Below are 14,953 nucleotides of genomic sequence, written 5' to 3'. Positions count from 1 at the left end.
ATTAAAGTTTTGTGTTGATTATCTACGGAAAACAACAACATATCCTTTTGACTATTTATTTGAAATAAAAGCTGCCATGAAACGGCTCAGTGGCAGCTCTACACGTTTGAGGGACTGTCAATGTGCTTTCGATTACCATACACGCAGTGGCTTAAGCAGACACCACATTCCAAAGGGCTGAAGAAAGAACGAAAATCACCCTCCTGACATGTTTGTGGCTTCGTAGGAAGACACGTAATCCCATTAACAACACATGCCCTGTGCACCTTTCGTAACACACAACAGACGTGTCCGTTTAGACAGCCAAGGTGTCACCCCCCTTGATAATACATAGGCTGGGGTAATCCCAGGAACATGTTAGTTCTTCTTCAGCCAGAAATAAGAACTACTGCATGTGATTTGATTAATATAGTACAACTACTGTCTATAATTCATATCAAGATGGGACTTGTATGTGGTATGGGCAGACCTCTGGTATGTGTTGTTTTGATTCATATAGCAAATCAAATACTGTCTATATTTCCTATGAGAAATGGGATTGGTATGTTCAGGGCCTCCTCTGGAATGTGATGAATTTGAAATGAATAATAACTGTGTGCATACAATAGAAGGTAGACTACGTGTTAGCGGGCTATCAACCTGATTTACTAGCTTTTCTTATGTTAAATTGATCTGGTGATATAGAGCATCACTGTACATAATGTGATATTTTATAGCTCTGCAGTCTTGGCGGTACCTGCTGCATTGTCCTTTCCTGCTCCAATTTATGGCACAGGTCTACAGAGTACGCACGTCAGCATTCCATATGCCAAACGTCCTCTTCTTGAATAGGTCCCCCATTAAATGTCCATCTGTAGAACTAGCTACGCATCTGTTGCAAAAAGCCTTAATCTTTCAGAGTAGAAAGACTAGCTTCACTCAACATTTTACCCACACATACTGTACAAGCTCAAGCAAAGATATTTATCTTTTAAAATGGGAGGAATAAAGCTTCAGCAGCACATCTGTGTTACGTCTCTTGACATCAAGCGTTTTATTGGCACTGAGTTTTTTCCCCCACCGACTGACGGACAGCCGCACGCCAGGATCAACGTCATCTTAGATAACGGATGGGATGCCCTTTGAGCTCCTCCTCGCTCCTCTTGCTTGGGTAACTGCTAACTGTTTATCCTGCGGTATCCCAGAGAGAGATTTTATTTTCATTACGCCTGTGAGTAACTCCCAAATTCTCCATCCCAAAGAACAAGCAAGTGAGCGTGAAACTCTTAGCCAACTTTTCGTAATTATTACCAGTCTTTTCACCTCACACACACTCTATTATTTGACATGTGAGGAATTGGGAGGACCTTACACTCTCAAGTTGAAAGCATTTCTCTTCATTCTGAAGAGTAGCTCATCTCTCTAATGGTTTATTATGTCCAGTATGTGTGAGGGCAGAGAGCTCCTTCTTTGGCACTTAGCCCTGGGTCTTGATAAGTAACATTAGACCACATTGTGTTAAAGCTGGCAGCCTACAGACAGCCTACTATATGATCACGAGATGTTGCCATTCAGACAACAGCATTCTCCGTAGGTTTTGATACGTGTCTATTTATATGACGCCAGAACTGGCCAACATGTATTAGACTACCATTCCGTAGCATCTCCTTGTGATTTTTCTACTGATATCAATAGGTGAGATCCTTACACATGTTGAGAGACCTGTGCTTGTAATGGCCTGTGTGTCCTGAGCATTCACAACAGTTAAGAGTAAAGGTCCGTGGAAAAGAACCGCAGAGAAACAGACCAGAGAAAGATCAGAGCTCTACTACTGGACCCACGGGTCTGTTTCAGTCTTTAGCAGCTAGCTGAATCCGCAGACCAAACTAATCAATTATTATATGCCCTCAACGCTTAATTTGGTCCTATTTCTGTGATCCAGAATAATTCTGGGGATGGATTGGTCTAGACTAGACTCCATTAGGTCACTTTTAGATGTTGTATACAGTTTTAATGCCTCTATATCGGCAATCAGAACATAAACTGTTGCTGCTATGTAACCACACCGCCACTGGAGCTACAGGCAGAAAGGAATGGTGGAAAGAGACACCCCTTAGTGTCAAGGCAAAGAAGAAAAACACTAGGGATGTTTCCCAAATGGCACCCTATTCCCTATATAGGGCACTACTTTTGATTAGAGCCAAATGGGCCCTGGTCAAAAGTAGTGCACTATAAAGGAAAAAGGGTGCAATTTAGGATGCATTCTAGCAGAACAAAGTTCTGCTCGCCTTAGGAACATATCTGCTTTTTCTTACGCGAAGCGCTGAGCGAAGCCTGGCTATGTATGAGAGAGAGAGAGCAGCTTACTCGCCGAGGGATGATGCATTTTCCCCTTCCCCTGCTGTAAAATATCACATAATAATAAACTGGTCTGCTGACTCTCTCTGGAAGGATAGTTCTGACAAATCCAGGACCAACTCAGGGTCTTAGGGGACGAACACTGATCATTTGTCAACTTCATTCCCTCTGAAATAAGACCTTTATTCCATCATTTGATATGTAGTGATGTCAGAGCCAGATAAGTCATAACATCATAGGCATCCTGAATATGGACTCTCAGCCTTATTTGACTTAATCCTTATTTTATCAGGTAAATTGACTGAGAACACATTCTTATTTACAGCAATGGCATAAAGAGGACCAGGCATTTCAATTAGTCACGTCAGGTAAGATTCGTCAGGTAATGCTATCCTGCTACGTCAGGTAATGCTATCCATTAATCACACACGAATAAACATTTCCATACCAAAAACACCTACATTGTAATTCATTGTGCTTCAACCTATCCTATTGATTGGCCCCTATGACACGGCTCGTGCAAAACAGCCTTGTAGCATGGCTCATATCCTGCCATAGCTCTTTCAGCCAGGTAGTCACGACCTGGACCTCTTGTCTCCAACCCAAATTGCACCCTATTCCCTATGGGCCCTGGTCAAAAGTAGAGCACTATAAAAGGAATAGGGTACCATTTGTAAAGCAGCCCTGGATCTGGCTGTAGCAGGTCTCTCATCTGGGATCGATCTGCAGCTCTCTCTTGGCAATACTGTCCTCCCTGGTCGGTCACAACAACACCACAGCTTTAGGACATGGAGAATATTAGGGCTTACAGATCAATGGTGTTCCAATTGCCATTGCATTGCTTAGAAGAGAGTTTTTCACCTTGGGGAATGAGTCATTTCTCGGCATGCCGGCGCATGTCAAGAATGGACGAAAGGCTAATCCTTCAGTCTGTGGGATTGACACAAGGGCAATAAACATTTACACTATTCGCACTGTAACAGCGCAATGCCGAGCAGAAATAGAGAGCAAGATCCCTTGTTAGTATACAAAGCGCACGTATGAGACTTACAGAGATTTACAATTGATCTAAACATTGTGTCACATTAGAGACTATGCATTGACAGTACATGACATGACAAGGCCAGTGAACACGTCGGTTGGTGATGAGTTTCTTATTTAGGTTTGAAATGAGCCATTCAATTTTGGGGCGAGGAGTTTTTCCTGAACACGTAAACTGAAACAGGTCAAACTCTGGGCCCTTGTTGAGTATACCTAGGCTCCAGAGTTATACATTGGGCCTGAGTTTTTAGCTATGAGCTCATTGTCTATAGTATATTCTAAGTGTTTATGGAGTGTTGCTCTTAAGCCTGTTTGCTTGCCTTGTGCAGCCCTGGTCATGCTCTCCTCTCCCTGGGGTGTTGACAGGCCGTCCCCACCCTGCTGCTCCTTATATCACCACTGTTACTGCTACTGTAAGTGCTACCGCTACTGTTAGTGCTACTGCTACTACTAGTACTACAGCTACTACTACTGCTACTGCTTCTACTACTACTACTGCCACTGCATTCCACGTAGTGACTATGGACTCAGTCCATAATGCTCCACAGTGCACTGCCCTGCCTAAATGGAAAGTTAATCACGGTTCACTGCTGGGATTTCCTGTAGTAGCACCTCTTATATCAACACACTGACAGGAAGCCTTCACAGCACAGGAACAATAGGTGTCCACACTAAATTGGCCAATATGAACCTCTATATCCGTTCAAGGGAAAATACTGTTGCTGTACAACATAAGGCAACCTCCCACTGTATCCAAAACACACACAACCCTTTCACCACATATACTCCCAATAAAGACAACCAGAATCCAGGAACTGACTGGGAAAACTGAGTGAGTTTGTTGGAACTGGGGACTTTTGGTTAGCATGCTGACAGCGGAGACGCTATCCTAAGTTTCTTGGTGCGGGAACGAGCTCTTTGCAGGCTTAAATACATCCGCAACATCTTGCAAACTGTTCTTGAAGTGTATTTCCTGTCCTGTGGTGGACAATGCCTCCTTCTCACTTTCTGGGCATTTGGAAAAGTCCCTGTGACAGATATCTGCTAGAACGCTTTTAGCAGTTAATTCAACGGACCCAATGTACTGGATGTGAAAACACAAGGCATAGACTGGATTAGGAATCCAGAAAAAGGCACTAGAAGAGGCCTAGATAAGAAGATACTTTACAGAACCTCTCCTACTATCACTATTACCCCTACCTCCTAAAGGGGTAGGAGCAGATCAACATAGCTAAGTTAGAGGACTGGATTAAGAAAAGGAACACTTACTCTGGTAGAGATCGTCGTATGATGGAGTGTACTTGTCTGTAGGCGTCCAGTTTGGACAGACAATTGCACACGGTGTGGTTGGCAAAGCTGATCGTCACTAGGTTGTTATTTGTACTGCTGGAAACTGTGATTTCAAACAGCTAGGAGAAACAGAGAGAGGAAATGAGTCAAGTAACAGATAGTAGGACTTTTAGACAGTTTTCTTTAGTCAACATAATGGTGAAACCTACAATGAATAGTGGTTTTCAGACATTTATGAGAGAAAAAAAAACTATTATCAAGCAACTGACAGAGATAATAGGACTTTGTAGGACCTGTATTTGTCTAGTTGATGTCACGGCGCAACCAAACTTGATGATCAACCTTTTGCCACAGTTTCTTTGCAGCATTCTAGTCAGAACCATTTGAGGGTTGAAGATTAAATCTAAAAACAACCAGATAAGTGAGGCTAAGAATGGGGCATGTTGTGCAACTCTAAATTCGCAGACCCCTGACACACAACCACACTGTGTATAAACTCTCTAATCACAACTACAGACAACATTGAAGTGGACGGGATAGCAGCCATGAAAGAGGGAATGAGGCAAAGGGAGCTTGTTGTTATTAGTGTCGGCAGGAGCTTTCTGTATCACGCCTTGATCAATGAAACACTATTCATTGAGGTTACTCAGTCCTAGGGCCGCATAGGGAGGAATAGAGTAGACTCAAGCAGTGATTGAGAGTGAGTCTCTGAATGGCCATTGGCCCCCAAAGCATGAATAGCAAACAAACGTCTCTGTGACTTGAATACAGACTTTTTCTTCCCTTCAACATTTCAAGTCAGTCCACATTCACTCAAAAATAAATAACAGGCCACTCAATGAGGACTATAGTCCTTTTGGATTATTAAAACTGACCTAAGCAATCGCCCCGATCCTCCACCTGGCAGACATGTTACCAAGGCAGCCCAGTCTGATTAGTCTCAGCACCTTGGCATGGGCTTTGGCGGAGGCCATTCCAGCTTCCTTTTAAGAAAGCGGTAAAACCTGACAAATGCCCCCGCAATAAATACTGCAACCCTTATCCCAATACATTGATGAGATTGGGAATGGTTTATATGTGAGGGGAATACCCGGGAATACCAAAAATACTGTAATAACGGGATGATCTGACCCCCATGCCCTAACGTCACCCCAGAAAGTCCTCCCTGGTGACAGGGAGGGGTGCTTCCCTACCTTCCCCTACCCGCCCCTCCTTCCCATCCACATCCGGCTCCTTACAGCCGTGCTTGTGCACTTACACTGCATCACACATCCCCCTACCGCTCTAAAGACAACACAATAACCCCTCGTTAGGCTGGCAACGTACATGAGAGAAATTCCTTAAGGCGTCTTGATGTACTGTACCTAACAATGGACTACTCACATCTGGGGAAAGGAAGCGAGCACTACCAAAGAGCTGTCTTAAAGAACACTCCCACTGTACCCACAGAATAGTTCATTGAGGGCAGAGGAAAGAAATGCTTAAAATCAACTATCCATAAAATCAACTAGCGATGCTCAAATGAAATAAAACTAAATGTTATTGGTCACATACACATGGTTAGCAGATGTTAATGCAAGTGTAGCGAAATGCTTGTGCTTCCAGTACCGACCGTGCAGTAATATCTAACAAGTAATCTAACACATTTCACAAAGACTACCTTATACACACAAATGGAAAGGGATGAATGAGAATATGTACACTTGAAGTCGGAAGTTTACATACACCTTAGCCAAATACATTTAAACTCTGTTTTTCACAATTCATGACATTTAATCCTAGTAAAAATGTCCCTGTCTTAGGTCAGTTAGGATCACCACTTTATTTTAAGAGTGTGAAATGTCAGAATAAGAGTAGAGAGAATGATTTATTTCAGGTTTAATTTCTTTCATCACATTCCCAATTGGTCAGAAAGTTACATACACTCAATTAGTATTTGGTAGCATTGCCTTTAAATTGTTAAACTTGGGTCAAGCGTTTCGGGTAGCCTTCCACAAGCTTCCCACAATAAATTGGGTGAATTTTGGCCCAATCCTCCTGACAGAGCTGGTGTAACTGACTCAGGTTTGTAGGCCTCCTTGCTCGCACACGCATTTAAAGTTTTGCCCACAAATTTTCTATAGGAAGGGTGTCAGGGCTTTGTGATGGCCACTCCAATACTTTGACTTTGTTGTCCTTACTTAAGTCATTTTGTCACAAGTTTGGAAGTATGCTTCGGGTCATTGTCCATTTGGAAGACCCATTTGTGACCAAGCTTGAGATGTTGCTTCAATATATCGACATAATTTTTTTCCCTCATGATGCTATCTATTTGTGAAGTGCACCAGTCCCTCCTGCAGCAAAGCACCCCCACAACATGATGCTGCCACCCCCGTGCTTCACAGTTGGGATGGTGTTCTTCAGCTTGCAAGCCTCCCCCTTTTTCCTCCAAACATAACGATGATCATTATGGCCAAACAGTTCTTGTTTTGTGTCATCAGACCAGAGGACATTTCTCCAAAAAGTATGATCTTTGTCCCCATGTGCAGTTGCAAACCGTAGTCTGGCTTTTTTATGGCAGTTTTGGAGGTTCTTCCTTGCTGAGTTTCCTTTCAGGTTATGTCGATATAGGATTTGTTTTAATGTGGATGTAGATACTTTTGTACCTGTTTCCTCCAGCATCTTCACAAGGTCCTTTGCTGTTGTTCTGGGATTGATTTGCACTTTTCACACCAAAGTACATTCATCTATAGGAGACAGAACACGTCTCCTTCCTGAGCGATATGAAGGCTGCGTGGTCCCATGGTGTTTATACTTGCGTACTATTGTTTGTACAGGTGAACATGGTACCTTCAGGTGTTTGGAAATTGCTCCCAAGGATGAACCAGACTTGTGGACGTCTACAATTTATTTTCTGAGGTCTTGAATGATTTATTTTGACTTTCCCATGATGTCAAGCAAAGAGGCACTGAGTTTGAAGCTAGGCCTTGAAATACATCCACAGGTACACCTCCAATTGACTCATATAACGTCAATTAGCCTATCAGAAGCTTCAAAAGCCATGACATAATTTTCCAAGCTGTTTAAAGTCACAGTCAACTTAGTGTATGTAAAATTCTGACCCACTGGAATTGTGATGCAGTGAATTATAAGTGAAATAATCTGTCTGTAATCAATTGTTGGAAAAAGTACTTGTGTCATGCACAAAATAGATTTCCTAACCGACTTGCCAAAACTATAGAAATTTGTGGAGTGGTTGAAAAACAAGTTTTAATGACTGCAACATAAGTGTATGTAAACTTCCAACTGTACATATAAATACATGTAGGATCGATGACCGTGCGGCATAGGCAAGATACGGTAGATGTTATAGAATGCAGTATATACATATAAGATGGATAATGTAGGATATGTAGACATTATTAAAGTGCCGTTGTTTAAAGTGACTAGTGATACATTTATTAAATCAATGAATTACATTTATAAAAGTGGCAAGAGATTTGAGTCTGTATGTTGGCAGCAGCCACTCCATGTTAGTGATGGCTGTTTAACAGTCTGATGGCCTTGAGATCAAAGCTGTTTTTCAGTCTCTCTGTCCCAGCTTTGACGCACCTGTACTGACCTCGCCTTATAGATGACAGCAGGGTGAACAGGCAGTTGCTCGGGTGGTTGTTGTCCTCGATGATCTTTTTGGCCTTTCTGTTACATAGGGTGGTGTAGGTGTCCTGGAGGGCAGGTCGTTGGCCCCTTGGTGATGCGTTGTGCGGACCGCACTACCCTCTGGAGAGCCTTGCGGTTGTGGGCGGAGCAGTTGCCATAACAGGAGGTGATACAGCCCGACAGGACAGGATGCTATCGATTGTACATCTGTAAAAGTTTGTGAGTGTTTTCGATGACAAGCCAAATTTATTCAGCCTCCTGAGGTTGAAGGGCGCTGTTGCACCTTCTTCACCACACTGTCTGTATGGGTGGACCATTTCAGTTTGTCTGTGATGTGTACACTGAGGAACTTGAAACTTTCCACCTTCTCTACTACTGTCCTGTCAATGTGGATGGGGGTGCTCCCTCTGCTGTTTCCTGAAGTCCACAATCATCTCCTTTGTTTTGTTAATGTTGAGTGTGAGGTTATTTTCCTGACACCACACTACAAGGGCCCTCACTTCTTCCTGTAGGCCGTCTCGTCGTTGTTGGTAATCAAGCCTACCACTGTAGTGTCGTCTGCAAACTTGATGATTGAGTTGGAAGCGTGCATGGCTACGCAGTCATGGGTGAACAGGGAGTATAGGAGAGGGCTGAGCATGCACTGTAGTGGGGCCCCAGTGTTGAGGATTAGCAGGCTGGAGATGTTATTTCCTACCCTCACCATCTGGGGGTGGCCCGTCAGAAAGTCCAGGACCCAGTTGCACATGGCGGGGTCGAGACCCAGGGTCTCGAGCTTAATGATGAGTTTGGAGGGTACTATGGTGTTAAATGCTGAGCTGTAGTCAATGAACAGCATTCTTACATACAGTAGGTATTCCTCTTGTCCAGATGGGATAAGGCAGTGTGCAGTCTGATGGCGATTGCGTCGTCTGTGGATCTATTGGGGCGGTAAGTAAATTGGAGTGGATCTAGGGTATCAGGTATGGTGGAGGTGATATGATCCTTGACTAGTCTCTCAAAGCACTTCATGATGACAGAAGTGAGTGCTTCAGGGCGATAGTCATTTAGTTCAGTTACCTTAGCTTTCTTGGGAACAGCCATCTTGGAGCATGTGGGCACAGCAGACTGGGATAGGGATTGATTGTATATGTCCGTAAACACACCAGCTAGCTGGTCTGAGGGTGCGGCTAGGGATGCCGTCTGGGCCGGCAGCTTTGCGAGGGTTAACACGTTTAAATGTTTTACTCACGTCGGCCACGGTGAAGGAGAGCCCACATGCTTTGATAGTGGGCCATGTCAGTGGCACTGTATTGTCCTCAAAGCGAGCAAAGAAGTTGTTTAATTTGTCTGGGAGCAAGACGTCGATGTCCGCGACGAGGCTGGTTTTCTTTTTGTAATCCGCGATTGACTGTAGACCCTGCCACATACGTCTCGTGTCTGAGCCGTTGAATTGCGACTACTTTGTTTCTATACTGACGCTTTGCTTGTTTGATTGCCTTGCAGAGGGAACAGATACACTGTTTGTATTCGGTCACGTTTCCAGTCACCTTGCAATGATTTAAAGCGGTGGTTCGCGCTTTCAGTTTTGTTCCGAATGCTGCCATCAATCCACGGTTTCTGGTTAGAGAAGGTTTTAATAGTCACAGTGGGTACAACATCACGCTTGAGATTTTCTGGGCTAACAATGTAAGAAATAATACATAAAACACGATTTACTGCATAGTTTTTTAAGGACCTGAAGCGACGAGACCATCTCTGTCGGCGCCATGATACTGCAGGTCATTAAAGTAAAAGTCAGGTAAACTGTTTATTAATTAAGTTCATCTTAACTATTCAGCGAGTTAATCTGTCTGACTGCCGGACCTGTCAAACACATGAGTTGGTGAGCATTAAATAAGGTGGGCATAAAATTTGAGGTATCTAGAGAGACTTTTGATTGGGCATTAGTTCTGGTAGTGGAAATCAAACAGTAGGCCTACAGACCAACCCGCCTGTCCACAGACAAACCCGCCTGGCTACAGACAAAACCCGCCTGGCTACAGACCAACCCACCTGTCCACAGACCAACCCACCTGGCTACAGACCAACCCACCTGTCCACAGACCAACCCACCTGTCCACAGACCAAACCACCTGTCCACAGACAAACTCCTTCTGGCTACAGACTAACCCACCTGTTCACAGACAAATCCGCCTGGCTACAGACAAATCCGTTTGGCTACAGACCAACCCGCCTGGCCACAGACCAACCCGCCTGGCCACAGACCAACCCGCCTGGCCACAGACCAACCCGCCTGGCCACAGACCAACCCGCCTGGCTACAGACCAACCCGCCTGGCTACAGACCAACCCGCCTGGCCACAGACCAACCCACCTGTCCACAGACCAACCCGCCTGTCCACAGACCAACCCACCTGTCCACAGACAAACCCGCCTGGCCACAGACCAACCCACCTGTCCACAGACCAATCCGCCTGGCCACAGACCAGCCTGCCTGGCTACAGACCGACTGATAATCCAAAGGTTGTGGGTGATGTCAGGGGGAGTAGACACAACAAGCTAGCATTTCTCTGAGGATACCCAGTAGTAACATGAGTCAGTGGTTTAGCTATGAGTCTCCAAGTAAGCCTATCAAAGAGTCATGGGAGCTGTAGTTGGGCTTGTTATCAATCAAATCTGTATGGACAGAATAGCATGGAAAATACATGCTTCAATTTTCAATCTGAATCCAATCAAACTTAGTTTGTATCCAACTACAGCAATGTTTAACAAGTAGTTACGTTACCAAACACATGTAGGCTATATTACTTAGCTGTGTTATTGAACTGCAGGTTTCAATTTCATTCTTGGTGCCCTGCGTCTTGCTAATGAGAGCTATGTAGAAATATAGAACCCTTTGGATGGAGAACATGTGTTTTATCTGCATAGATCAGGGCACACCAGCACTCAACTGAATTGTACAGACGAGTGCTAATCTAACATCTATGCTCCCCCAGTGTCTCCTTGAATGTTGACACATACTTATTCTCTGACGCAAACACAGCATAAACAGAGACATCAGTTACTGTACCACACAGAGCAGAACCCCCCCCACAGCAGATCACATCTCATGAGTCTAGTTCACTGGCCATGAAAAACACTACACTGTTGATTTGCACGAAAACAATTGCTTAACTATTACAGTATTTTTTTTCTGATCCCCTACAATAGAGATTCAAATATTAAAATATATTGATGGTCCATGTTAATACTATACAAAAAAAATGTGTTAGGGCAGAAAATATTATAGGAAAAGCCCTTTCCAGGGGTGACCAGGATTAAGTCACGTAGTTCATTGAGCTACACTTACAGAGGCTGTGATAAGTCTCCATAGCAACATTAGCAGTCTAACAACAGTTGAAATGTTATGGCCTTGACCAGGAGGACTCAAACTCAAACCCCTGACTGTGAGCGTGTCATGCTTTAAATCACACAGAACAGCCAGGCTGGGATCAGCCCACCCAAAATAAGTGGACAATTAAAAGAGGCCTAGCCGCTAATAACTCCTACACACACAACCTCGCGGAAGACCCCCTGCCTGCCGTTTACCCCCTGAATCAAGGTGGGACACAGAGAAAGAACCCCTTACTGCCCTCAGTCGAGTAGAGAAAAACTAAGTGCAGGCTTTAAAGCTATAAGCACATCAGAGTACATCCAATACGTCATCGGAATTTCCACAGATCACACTCGGTAAAAACAATGCGTTGTTTTGGCATTTTCATGCAAATCAACTAAACCATCTCTAAATCATATGAAACAAGGCTTTAACCCAACTCCAGTCCTCAGGGGCCTGTGTGTCTAAAGGTTTTCAGGTCTTGCCGTTCAACTAGTAAAATGATGATCTGTGGTCAATCAATGACTTTGATAAGATTGATTAAGCCCCTGGGGACAAAGCAAACCTGACGATACTGTAGCCTGTGAGGACTGAAGTTGAGTACCGCCGCTGTTTAAGAACCCCACTCCAACATACTAGCCAACACACACGCACACACACCCACACACACACACCACAGTCCACCCCTCCCTCTTGCGGTCCCCCAGGCTGTGTGTAACTCACCGTCTTGCTGATGTAGGAGGTGCTGATGTTCAAACACTGATGCGCCTCGCTGTTGCAGCAGCCCCCACATCTGTAGACAGACACGCAGGGTGGTTTATAGAAGGTGTTTGTAGCCGCCCCAAACTCTTTCCCCACATCTAAACAAACTTCTCGTGGCATGCACTGGGTCTTTTTCCACTCTGACTCAATACCTGTTGGATGCACGTTGAGAGAATCAGACAGGAAGACCAGAGCATTAAAATGACATCATCATTCGACAAACCATGTATTGTATTGCACTTCCTGTATTGACGTCAGTCAAGGCAAGTGGCCAATCAAATGTCTTTTCTTTTTTAGGTGATATAAATTTGTTTGCTAAAACTAAGCACTGATCTAATTGTTTGTTATAGTCAAGTGCTACTATCCTACAAGGTCAGTTGGTCAACACCCAACAAATCTAGACAGGCCAAACAGTGACAGAAAAAAGCATCTCCTGAAAACAGACACTTACTTTTCAGTGTGTCAGGGTTGAAGGGAGCACCAGCGTACGCCGGCAGTTCGCTGCGCAACCGCGTTTCCGTGGCTGTGTGTTCCCCTCTCAGGGGAAAGCGTGCGCCCCGCTTCGACCGGCAACTGAGCACTCTGTAGTAGTTAGGGTACACTATCCTCATCAGTTCCTCAACACTGGCCACGGAGCGCAGCTGCTGCTCAAGGTCTGGCTCCGACGGCTCCTGGATGGAAAGAACAGAGAGACCCTATAAGGACTGATGTACTGGTACCGTTATCACACATTAAGGACTGGGGAGAAGACATGGAGGTTGTTTGGTTTGAGGAGACCTCCCACAATAGTGTGGTGAATGATACAGATAGGGTTCACGAGGAACGTGAAGAGTGTTTAGAAAGGAGTCTCATGGTGATGGTTTTGGCTCACGGACATAGACATGTCACTAACCCCCTAGAAAGTGCAATAAATGCTTGTTTAGCCATATTGAGCCTTTTCGTTGGTTGATATAGTTTGGGTTCTGCTGTGTGCTGGTCTTTTGGATTAAACCATTTCAATTGCATTGGTAAAGCATTTCCTGTCCTGACGGCCAACAAAGATGCAGTGGAATCAGGTGATATGCATTTTACATACAGTCTTATCCAGAGTGACTTACTGGAGCAGTGCGGGTTAAGTACCTTGCTCAAGAGCACATTGACAGATGTTTCACCTAATTGGCTCGGGGATTCGAACCAGCAACGTTTCAGTTACTGGCCCAATGCTCTTAACCGCTAGGCTACCTGCCACACCGTATGTAAGCTCTTTGAACAATCAGCCACTCATTCAGTCACGGACTGCAAACCAGGCCTTAGTAGGCTCCTGTACTTGTTGATCTGCCATGACCTGCCATGAATCAGTTCAATCGACTAACTGTGTTAGTTTTACTATTCATTCCAAAACATAATTCTCATTCAATGCTGAGAATCCCTTTTGTATTGCGCCGCCTTTATTAGTTGTATCAAACCACAGACCAGTATTGAAATGAAAAATAAATAGAAATGATATCCGCAAATAGGTGCGGAGTGAACGATGAAAAGATCCTTTAACGTACGGGCTAAGACATGATTAAAATACACCAACACGTATTGGTTACGCCTTCGGGGTGTCTACACAGGGGAAAGGCAGGCCAATACTGTCTGAACGGGTAGGGAGGCACTACTATAGCTATTGACCTGTTCTCCTTCAACAGTACAACCAACCCCTGGAAGACATCTGTATCCGAATCGTCTAGGACACCTTCAGCACCCGGCCGTCCCTCACCGGCCAAACAATTGACAGGCTGCTTACTCAGTAAGCCGAGCAGGGTGTTAAACGCGGCCCGGGAGTTGAGATCTTGAGCTGAAGCAGCGTCCGCAGTGAGAACGTTTCATCGTGCAGCCGTGCCTCCCCCTCTCACGTAACCCTCCCTCCACCCAGCCACTCCTTGGGGGATACGAGTTTGCAAAGTGTGAAAACATGAGCACTGTCTAACAGAGTGTACAGGAGTCGCCGATGAAAAGTGATACTGCTGCCTGGAACATTCCAGGAAACATGCCCAGTGACCCTCATGAGTCATGACTGATCACCCCCGATGATAACCGAAAAAGAGAGAGAAAGAAAGAGAAAAGCTCCCTCCCTCTCATTCGTCTCCCTTCAAGGTGTCAAAAAGCGAAAGTAAGAAAAAAAGGGGAGGATAAATGTTTTTTAAAATTTCGGACAGACTCTATCTGGGTAATTCATCATAGTTTATTATCCAAGACCGAGCTGGGATTATTAAATAGACATTACATGTTATTCTGTGCTGACAACCATGGATATGTAAGGTTCTTGACTCTAATTTACAGAGAACACGTCTCTTAAATGCTTGGCTTGGAGAACATGATAAATTATAAATACACATGACATATGTTTGCCTTAAAGCTTGTGGGATGTTGAGTGTTTTAAAACACGTCGACAGGAGAGGCAAATTCAACAAAGACATGAACCATTATGTTTTCCCTAGTTGAGTTGTTTCCAGAGAAGGTTACTTAATAATATGTTGATTTGTCTAGTTCATCTTGTCTTCGAAGA

At 44.4% G+C, this 14,953-nt stretch overlaps 1 protein-coding gene across 1 annotated transcript in view; it reads right to left on the bottom strand.

The window, feature by feature from the left end:
• Nucleotides 1-14,953, bottom strand: part of LOC118395490 (vascular endothelial growth factor C-like) — a 52,652-nt gene that overhangs the window by 15,384 nt on the left and 22,315 nt on the right. Inside the window, exons 2-4 of the mRNA XM_035789307.2 lie at nucleotides 12,875-13,094; nucleotides 12,385-12,575; nucleotides 4,648-4,787 (exon numbers count right to left, since the gene is read on the bottom strand). Coding sequence (XP_035645200.1) covers nucleotides 4,648-4,787; nucleotides 12,385-12,575; nucleotides 12,875-13,094 — 551 coding nt within the window. The remainder of the gene's footprint in view (nucleotides 1-4,647; nucleotides 4,788-12,384; nucleotides 12,576-12,874; nucleotides 13,095-14,953) is intronic.

The sequence above is a fragment of the Oncorhynchus keta genome, chromosome 16 (genome assembly GCF_023373465.1).
Source record: "Oncorhynchus keta strain PuntledgeMale-10-30-2019 chromosome 16, Oket_V2, whole genome shotgun sequence".
NCBI lineage: Eukaryota > Metazoa > Chordata > Actinopteri > Salmoniformes > Salmonidae > Oncorhynchus > Oncorhynchus keta.
This window is presented reverse-complemented; position numbering and strand designations above follow the sequence as displayed.